We start from the raw sequence: 9965 nt of genomic DNA, 5'->3' as shown, positions 1-9965 counted from the left end.
TTAAAGGTTAAAATGGCTGCCGTTAGGGACGGCCGGATGGGAAGAGGGCCCGACGAGAGGAGGCTTCGGGGACAACTGGGGTTTCTCGATGTCCACCCTCTTGAGGGCGCGGCCCCGGTACCCCTCAGGCCGGCCCAGGTACAAGAGGTTCCTCCCGGGACCTCCGGAGTACCTGGAGGGGCCTCCTGAGGGGACGCGAGTGAGCAGGGCAGGGGGCGCACGCTGCGTGGAGAAGGGCAACCTTCGACTCCCTCCGACCCCTAGCCGGGGAGCGGGCGCGGAGAGCGCAGGCCGGGTGGTGGGAGGCGGGCGCTTCCCCTCGGGGGGCACATCCAGTCTCAGGGGAGGGGCACATTCCCGGGGAAGGGGGCTGGAACCGGCAAAGAGGGCGGGCATGGGGGCAGGCTCGGGCGGCAGCGCCCGAGAGGTAAAAGGGGCCGGGGGCTCCGCCGCCTTCCTGGGCGGCTGGGGGCCGTGCAAGTAGCGCAGCAGTTCCTCAAGGGTGGTGACTTCCACCGCCTGCCCCGGACAGCCGGGCGGCGGCGGCCTCACCAGCACGCGGGGCACCGGGCCCCCAGCTGTGTTCCCGCCCCGCGCACGGCCCGGGCCCTCCTTGGCGTTGTTCCGGTTCTGGTTCCACTCCCAGGGACCCCCAGCGACGCGGAGGTGCTTGACTGGCAGCTCTGGTGTGGACTCCGGGGTGGGCAGGCAGGCCAGCTCCGGTGGGGGTACGCCCTCGGAAGGAGGCAGGAAGGTAGTGTAGAGCTGTGGCGTCAGCGCCGCGTCTCCGTCCTTGGACGGCGGCGGGGGCTCTGGGCCCCCACCGTGTAGCCGGGCCAAACTGCGAAGGGAGAGAGGGCGCGGGAGCCCCGGAGTCTCGATGTCCTTGCCCCGACGTCGGTGGGCGTGGCGACAAGCACAGGAGACCAGGAGGCCAGAGACTGAGGCGCCCAGGGCGAAGGCTGCGGCCACACAGGCCAGGAGGAGTGGGATGGGCACCGAGCGGGAGGCCGAGGCTGGGGGGGCGTCCCGCACGCCTGGGAAGGAGGAGGGAGGCTCAGCCAGGGGCAGGCGGTGCGCGGGCCGGTGCTGGGCCTGGAGGGTGCAGCAGTTTCCGAGGTCTGACGTCGACTCTCCTGCTGCTATTTGGCTTCACTCCCACAGCCTCGACCTTCCTCAGGATTCACCTCCCCTGACCCCTCAACACACAGCCCACCACACTGCAGCTCACACACAGGCTAGAGCTTGGGCCTGGGGAGTCCCCATCCCAGTTCTGGACCCGGTAGCCACGCCAAGAGCAAATGCCAAACTGTCAGTGCAGAAGGGGTGGGGCTGGGATCCCCAGTTCTGGGGAGGGAGGGCTCCAAATAGGCGTTAGTGAGCACCAAACACCAAACACAGTGAGGCCCCTAGAATTCTCCAAGAATCAGCAGCCCAGCACCCACTGCTGTCCCTCCCAGGTAGCCCCCTTACCCTGAGTATGAGCTCCAAGAGTGGAAGACTGGGGCCAGGGGTGGGCATCACTGGGGGGACTGGGGGTCCCAGGGGAAGGGCCAGGACCCAGAAGCGCTGGTAACACAGACCAGGTCAGAGCCAGTGAGGTTCCTGATCTCCACCCCTGACACCCATCCAGGGGCCCTTCCTCCCTCCTTTGGAACCCAAGAGTCCAGAACTCCAGCCTCTATTTTCCTCTGGGCTTGGAGAAGGGCTCACCATGCAGGACATTCTTTCATTTATTTGCTCAAAAACTATTTTTTCAAAACCCTACTGTGTGCCAAGCACTGAGCTATATGCTGAGTATTTGGAGGATGCTGGCCGTTTTCTGAGACTCAGGGTGTTCAGGGCGCTGGTCTGCTGCTGCCACAGGGCACAGACTTGGGTGTGTAGGCTAAGCGAGGGAAGGTGAAATTGGGACAAGAGAACTCACCATAGGCGGAATCCCCGGGGCCGGACTGACTCCCAGTAGCTCCATCTATGAAGGGAGAGAAAGAGTGAAGCTTCAGGGGGAAGCTTCACGAAAAACTGATGGGGGCGGCTGTGCCACAGAAGGAGAAAAAGAAAAGCCCACACCTGGGATGGTATCTGTGGCCATCATGGCCGTGTGCAATCTGGCTGCGGCTGCGTGCCGCCACCCCTTCACTTTACCTTGGCAGTCACCATGGTCCGTGGAGTCCTGCTTCCCAGCCCGATCCACATCAGTCCTAGGAGGAAAAGGAAGGGGCTGGATGCAGTTCGACACTTTGTCCCCGTCTCCCACCCTGGCCCTCAGTTTTCTCTCTTAGTTGTGAGGAATTTTATCCTCAGGAGATCCAGGAGCCTCTCACTTACCCACCGGGTCCCCTGATATCCACACAGCCTCTGGAGCTATGCCATCCACAGTAAGGGTCCTGAGAAGCCAGACAGCTCCTAGGGAAAACTGAGTCATGTGACACTGGGACCCCCTCCACTCACATTCCATTCTGCTGCCTCTTCTACGCTCACCGTGGCTTACAGGAGGCTCCCAGCCCGATATTCCTATCCCGCCCACCCTAATCTCTACTCCACACTCTGGGTGCTGCCAACCTTCAACCATCCCCTACATTTCCCTGCCACCTCCAAGACCTATATTTCTGTGCTCCTGCTGGCCCAGGCAGGGCCTGGCCTCAGGCCCCTCTCACCTCTGACAGGCCCCATGGCGGGCACACCGGCTGAGAGGGAGGTAGACGATACAACCAGAAAAAGCCACAAAGAGCCTGTGACCCTCAGTGTCCAGCTCCAGCCCTATGATCCGTCGTGCTGTTTGTGCTGCCCGTTTCCCACTGCACCTAGGGTGAGGCCGTAAGGAATCAGAAGCGGAGCAGGCAAGGCTACTGTTTTCCTAGTGACTTCAAGAACAGAAAGTGGGAAGATGCACAAGCGTCTGAGCACAACCCATAAACCACCAGGCCCTACCATACTGTCCACGTCTTCTCACCAAGCCTTTCTCTACCCCGGAGCTCCTGTCCCGCAAAGCCAATGTTGGAGTTTCCAAGCCATTCCCACATCCCCATCTGCCACCTCCCATCTCATCCCTGCCTGCCCTCCAAGGGCCTCACCGGGAGGGGCTGTAGGCATCGATCTCTTCCAGTAGGATGGGCTCAGGTTCCCCAGATCGCCCACCGGGGGGCAGCACCTTCAGCACTGTGCCATCATCGGAGCCAAGGAACATGACTGTATGGTTACTGTGGGGACCAGCCATGCCATCCACAGCTACCTGGGTCAGGAGGGCCCTGAAAGAATAGGCCTCAGGTCAGGGTAACCTGCCTAGTGGAAGCCTGAACATTTCAAGGAGAGCCCAGGTGTCCTGGTACCCACACCTGCACCCTTCCCCCACACCTTAGGGCTCCCTTCTGAACTCTCTCCTTTCTACTCTCGTGGTTCTTCGTCCCACCCATGTGATATACCTTGTGAGGCTGGAGACAGAGGAGAGTGGCTGAGGGCGGGAGGGTGGAGGTTAGTGTTTTTTTAGCTCATACCTGCTAGTGAGAGTGAGGAGAGGCTGATGGGTGGCAGGTGGCACAGCAGGGTCCAGCAGTGGGTGAGCCTTGATGAAGGTCAGGACGTCATCAGGGAGGTCTCGGGAAGATGAGAACAAGGCAGCTCCACCTACTCCTGCACAGGATCCTGGCCTGGCGGGCACAGGAAAGGGCCACCTTAGGGCAGGGATCCTGGGCTTGGTTCAGCTCTAGGCCTCCCGCCCTGCCGCCCCCACCACTGCTCCCAAACATGATTGGTGAGCCTCGCCCACCCACACACATACACTCAGGCCACTGCTTCCCTTCCCTGTTGCAGCCCTTCAGTCCCACTGCCAACCCACTACAGCTCCCTCCCAAGCCTTGGACATCTTAGCCCCTCCTCACAGTCCCATCTTGGGAACAGACACTGCCTGCTTCTGCCCCCACAAAAGCGACCCCCATCCTGGGTACCTGGGTGAAGGGACCCTGTCCTCAGACACAGGGGTCCATGCCCCATCCAGACTCCTCTGTTCCTTGAACTTGCCCTCAAACCCACGCTCAATATCATCCAAGTAGAAGGCACAGACTGCAGAGCCAGGGATGCTAGGGGAGCCAAAAAAAAAGTGGGATAGATGTTGAAAGGAACCACGCAACTCCCAGGTAAGAAGAGGTGGCTACCCTTCATGCACCATGTTAGGAGGCAGACTGTGGGGTAAGGCAGCCGCTGGGTGCCATGCTAGGAGAAAGGAAGGTGGGCAGGACAGCAATCTGGCTTTGCTTGGAGCTTTCCCCTCACTGTCCCCATCGGTGGGCTTTGAGAGTTTGGATGCTTGTCGGGGAGGACACAGATCAGGTCACACTAGTCAGCTGACCAACCTATTGGTCTGTACCAACCTATTAGTCTGCGTGGTGAAGACCCCAAAGAGAGCAGAGCGGCCATGCAGGTTCACAGGCCCAGTCAAGGCCTGTAAGACGTCAAAATAGAAGGTAGAGTCCCCAGGGACAGAGCAGTTAAGCCGCAGCTTCAGGAAGGATGTCCAGTGGCGGTCCAAGGCCCGAGGTGAGCCACCCATGTCACGTTTACATACTCGGGCTACACGGGAGAACTGCACCTGGGGGCAGAGAGTGGGGAAGAGAACAGTGAGAGAGCCGCAGGGCAGCTGGGCGAAAGCCATGTGGTGAGAGACAAATGTGAAGGTCACAGCAAAGGAAGGGCAAGGTGTGGTGGGTCAACTTGGGTCATGGATGAGGGACACAGCAGGATGTGGGGGCAAAGCGCTGGGGCTATTCCAAGTTGGGGGGATTGTGTTGTGAAGATTAGGGTCAGGAGCTCTCCTTCAACTCAGACGGGCTCCTCAGGATCCAGCAGAACCCTCCAGCTACCCACCCCTGGTGCCCACATCCTTACCCGCCCCAGCCGGGCATCTTCCACAGAGACCTCTCGGAAGAAGAAGTAGACGTGGTCTCCATGCTCCAAGGCATGGACAAAGTGCGGCTCTAAGGTGGGAGTGACAGGAAAGGGTGTGGAAGAGTATCTATACCTGCCCATAAACTCCTGGCCCCTGACTGCCTCTCCCCACTGCACACACACACACACACACACACACACACACTCTACCACACAATCCGCCTGCTCTCCACCGCAGTCCTCCCTCTGCACCTCCTCCCCAAGAACAGTCTCCCTCCTCCAGACCTTCCCTGACCTCGGAGCCACTTGGAGTCGTACTTGGCAGAGCGGAGCGGGGGCTGAGGCCCAAGGCTTCGGTAAACTACAGCGTCACTGGCCTGGAAATCTGCAGCCGTGGCTGAGTACAGGCTGCCCTCTGGAGAGGTCGGGAGGGTGGGGTCAGAGGAGGGCTCAGGCATCTGTATCTGCCTCTTCACGGGCCTCCCACACCCCTGCCTAGGCCTGGCCCTGGCCCCTCCATCAACCCTCCACTCGGGGGCATCGGGAAAAGATCCAGTTGGGAGAGGAGCTAAGGTGGGAGCTCCCTCCAGCCACAAGCCTGCTTCTCACATGCCCACGCACACCTGCAAAGATGGCCACGTTGGACTGGGTGGCATCAAAGGGGCATCGAGCCTGCCCACTCAGCTCCTCACCCTCCTGCTGCAGCGAAGTTATCTGGGGGCAGAGGGAGCAGGTTCCTGGAACCTCAGGGTCTTGGGAGTCTGACTCCATAGCCCACTCCCTTATGTCCCCTTACCTCCTTCCCCAACCCCTGCTGGACCCCTGCATTCTGGGCACTCCCATACCCTGACCCCAGTTCCTGCTCCCTTCCCATCGAACTGATTGCCCATCATGGGTTCTCCCCCCAACTCCCATCCTGACCCCCGCCCTCTCCTTTGTACCCCATAACTGCGGCACACAGGGCTGAATGAGTTCGTTCCACAGGCAAGGAGCGTCTGGGAGTCCCAGGGAACAAGAACACGAATGTAGTTGTAGCACTCGTCCTAGAGAACCCAAAGTTCTGGGTCAGTGACAGGGTCCTTGAGACTGGGACTAGGGGGTAACAGGAAGGAAGGCTACTCCTCTTGAGCCAGTCAGAGCAATGTGGGATAAAGTCCCAAGTAAGCTACTTGCTAGCCCTGCGGCCTTGGCTAAGTCCTGTGGCTGCTCTGAGCCTTACGTTTCTCTTTTTTGAGGCATGTAAAGGAAACTAAAAATTATCAATTCTCTTTCCTTCCCATTTTCCTCTGTGGCCTAGGATGGGAAAAGTGGGAAGGAAATTGGGCATGGTAGGTGACCACTTGGACAGAGCCTGGAGGCAGGGTAATCCTCCTTCCCTCCAAATTCTCATTCTACTCCTCACCGTCAGCTTTCCCCGTACAGCACAGTTCTCCACATCTTGGCTCCTCCATGTTAGATACTGAAGGGAGAAGGAGAAGAAATCATGGGGCAACCTGGAGCCCTCCTCACTATGGCTCCTTTTTTTTTTTTTTTTTTTTTTGAGACAGAGTCTCACTCTTTTGCCCTGGCTAGAGTGAGTGCCATGGCGTCAGCCTAGCTCACAGCAACCTCAAATCCTGGGCTCAAGCGATCCTTCTGCCTCAGCCTCCCGAGTAGCTGGGACTACAGGCATGCGCCACCATGCCCGGCTAATTTTTTCTATATATTTTTAGTTGTCCGATTAATTTCTTTCTATTTTTAGTAGAGACGGGGTCTCGCTCTTGCTCAGGCTGGTCTCGAACTCCTGAGCTCAAACAATCCGCCCGCCTCGGCCTCCCAGAGAGCTAGGATTACAGGCGTGAGCCACCGCGCCGGCCCTATGGCTCCTTTTGAATCCTTCTTCCCACCCATTTGACCCCCATTAGATCTTTCCCAGCCTCATCTCCATGCATGCCCCTCCTCCCACACAGCCCCTCACCTTGTTGGGCACCAGCCCCTCTCCTTCTTCTTGGGCTTGAAGATCGAAGGAGAAAACGTGATCCCTGAAAGGGTAGGTAAGGAGAAGTGAGCGCCAAGCCAAGGCACCCCACCTGAGCTCCCATGGTCAGCTGTTCCAGCACAAATAGTGCAGACCTCCTGTCCTCTATCCTCCCTCCTTACTCCATGCCTTGGCATTTGTGCTCTGGGTCCAAGCATGTCCATGTCCCACCTGCATGTGTCCCCTGCAAGATGCTGCAGTGGCCATGCAGGTCCCATGTCTGCCCAGGAGCATGCATGTCTGCCCCACAACTGTGCCACGGTCAGTTTACCGGGCAGCCACTAGCAAGGTCCGGTTCAAGGTCAGGAATCTCTGAAAGTCCAACCCAAGTTCTGCAGCCACAGCATCATCCTCCAGGCCCCGGAACCAGGATAATGGGGAGGTACCTAGAGGACACAGAGAGGGCCAGCTAGGTTACCACACGTTTCCCCCCAGAAGAAACCCAGCCATGGACAGAGTGGATAAGTGATATCAGAGGTGCCTGATAGCTTTTAAGCTATTAATAAAAATAATACCAGTAACACGGAGTGCTTAATCTGTGCCAAGTACAATGTTAGCACTTCAGATGCGTTGTCTCGTTTTAATACGAGTAATGTACTAACCTGGGCTCCATTTTGCAGATGAGGAGCCCGAGGCTCAAAGCCATTAAGGAATTTGCATAAGTTTATTTAGCTTGGAAAGGGCAGGCACCAGGATTCAGGACCTTCTGCCTCCAGAGCTGAGCCTAGTCCCTTCTTGGAACTGCCTTAGGGCCAGCAATTTCCTTCCAGCCTACCTTGTGCACTGTCCCATCTGGAGCATTTGCAGCCCTCTCTGCACCCTCCCCTCAAGGCTCTGCATAGGCCACCTCAGCCCTCCGACCTTTCTGCCTCCTCTGACCAGCTCCAGCTTCCACCTGGCCTGATCATGGCAACTACAATCATCGGTGGCCAGAGGGAGCCCAGAGTTCGGGGATGGGCGACTTAACATTCATAATGTGCTCGGAACTACTTCTGGCACGTACAAGTGTTCACTATTCTTATCTATCCCTCAACAATTACTCTCACTAACCCAATTTTAAAGTTTGTCCATCTTTAAAATTACTCTAAACCCTACATATGTAATAGGAACTGCAAATAAATTTTTCATCTTAGGAAAAGTGGGTTTGTGGTTTCTATAATGGTAGGACCTAGGCTTACTGGTGGTACAAGTGGTAGAGAGGGAGGGAAGAGGTGTTGGGAACCACTGAACTAGTCCCAACCTTCATTTTGTAGCTAAGAATAATAGCAAACATGTAAAAAGCATTTACTTTGTGCCAGGCAGTATTGTCAGGACTTTACATGCATTATCTCATTTAATCCCTAAATTCCCTAAATCATTCCATAAAATAGAATACTTGCTTTTTTTTTTTTTTTTTTTTTAGGTCTCACTATGTTGCCCAGGCTGGAGTGCAGTGGCTATTCACAGGTGTGATTATAGTGCACTGCAGCCTCCGATTCCTGGGCTCAAGCTATCCTCCTGCCTCGGTCTCCCGAGTAGCTGGTACTATAGGAGAACTCCAACCTAATTGACTTAGAATACTATTATTATTATTTTAGAATACTATTATTATCTGCATTTAGCAGATGAGAAGACCAAGACAAAGAGAGGTTAAATAACCAAACCAAGGTCACATAGCTAGTGAGCAGCTAAGCAGGGATTCAAACCTGTTAAGATTTGGTCTGGCTGACAATCTGTGTTCTTTTTGTCACTCAGGCTGGAATGCAATCGTGCTAATATAGCTCACAGCAACCTTGACCTCCCAGGCTCAATGGATCCTCCCACCTCAGCCTTCCCAGCAGTTGGGACTACAGGCATATACCACCACATCTGGCTAGTTTTTAAATTTTTTGTAGAGATGCTGTCTTGCTATATTGCCCAGGCTGGTCTTGAACTCCTGCCTCAATCAATCCTCCAGCCTTGGCCTCCCAAAGTGCTGGGATTACAGGCGTGAGCCACCACACCTGGCCAAGTCCATGTTCTTAAACACCAAATGATGTCGTCTCTAAGTGGAGAAACCAGGCCAGGACGAGAAACAACTGACCAGAGGTGTCAGCTCACTCTGTCTGCCCTCCTTTGTTGGTCAGGCTCTTAGCTTCCTGGAAGCTGAGAGCCTTCCTGCACCTTGCCTCACACACATGGGGTCTCGGTCTCTAATTGCCCACAGAGAGGGGGCACGGTAGGTTCTGGGGCACTCACCTTGTAGGTCAGAGCTCAACAGAGGGAGGGGGTCCTGGGGAAAGGCAGCCCAGGTAGAGGGAAGTGAGAGCAGCAGCAACAGTAGCAGCAAGGGCATGAAGTAGGGGGCACGGGGCATCCTGTGCGGGGCAGCTTAGGCCCCCGGGGGTGACCCCTCACCCATATGCTGGCCCTGAAAGAGGAAACACAGAAAATTGGGGGGGGCCAAGTTCCCTCCACCCCTGATGCAGGCAGGCTCCTCTCCCAGTCTATCCCCAGAAGACCCTGTGGGGTAGGGGAGAGAACCCTCTCTCTGGAACTGCCCCTGTCCCAGCCAGCTGTCGTTGTCACTCAAGGCCCTTCCCTCTCCAACTGGCCCAAACTGGCTGGAGTGAGGCCTGTGACCCCAGGTAAGGACAGGACACGCCCGCTCCCCCTCCCAGCCTTCTCACCCAGCCTTTCTTCCTCTCTCCTGACTGGGTCTGGGACATTCAGTAGGTGACACCTCCTGGCCCCCCTCTTGCTAACCCCTTCTCAGCTATAATTAGACACTGAAGCCTTAAAATTATAAATAGTGACTCCTTGGCACTGGGAGGAGGAGGAAGAGGGCACCACATCTGCCTCCCCCTCCCTTGCAGACCCCCACAGCACCCTGGGAGCAATGCAGGCACTGTGCCCAGGCAGGGGCAGCTGTGTGGCTGCCACTGTCCCCTCTAGGATTGAGGAAGACAGAGTTGGGGGAGGCAACCTAGGGTCACTGTGCTGGTCTAAGCTCATTCTTCGGGGGCCCTTCTTGCTGCTAGGGAAGAAGCTGAGTAGGGACGGGGAGTGGGGGGGGCAACTATCTTAGCCAAAAATGAATCTGCATCAA

At 56.7% G+C, this 9965-nt stretch overlaps 1 protein-coding gene across 1 annotated transcript; it reads right to left on the bottom strand.

Annotated features, from left to right (window-relative positions):
* SEMA6C (sema domain, transmembrane domain (TM), and cytoplasmic domain, (semaphorin) 6C) lies at nucleotides 1-9233 on the bottom strand. Its single transcript, XM_012658515.1, has 18 exons — nucleotides 9116-9233; nucleotides 7170-7284; nucleotides 6839-6902; nucleotides 6284-6340; nucleotides 5823-5924; nucleotides 5505-5595; nucleotides 5177-5296; nucleotides 4882-4970; nucleotides 4368-4585; nucleotides 3945-4076; nucleotides 3495-3647; nucleotides 3075-3248; nucleotides 2658-2804; nucleotides 2329-2406; nucleotides 2146-2201; nucleotides 1928-1972; nucleotides 1474-1569; nucleotides 1-1037 (listed from the first exon to the last, which is right to left on the bottom strand). The coding sequence occupies exons 1-18, from the start codon at nucleotides 9231-9233 to the stop codon at nucleotides 1-3; spliced, it is 2892 nt and encodes a 963-aa protein (XP_012513969.1).
* Nucleotides 9234-9965: the final 732 nt, after the last annotated feature.

The sequence above is a fragment of the Propithecus coquereli genome, unplaced genomic scaffold (assembly GCF_000956105.1).
Source record: "Propithecus coquereli isolate 6110/MARCELLA unplaced genomic scaffold, Pcoq_1.0 Scaffold59, whole genome shotgun sequence".
Classification (NCBI taxonomy): Eukaryota; Metazoa; Chordata; class Mammalia; order Primates; family Indriidae; genus Propithecus; species Propithecus coquereli.
The sequence above is the reverse complement of the archived record's forward strand: the minus strand, read 5'-3'. Positions and strand labels throughout refer to the sequence as shown.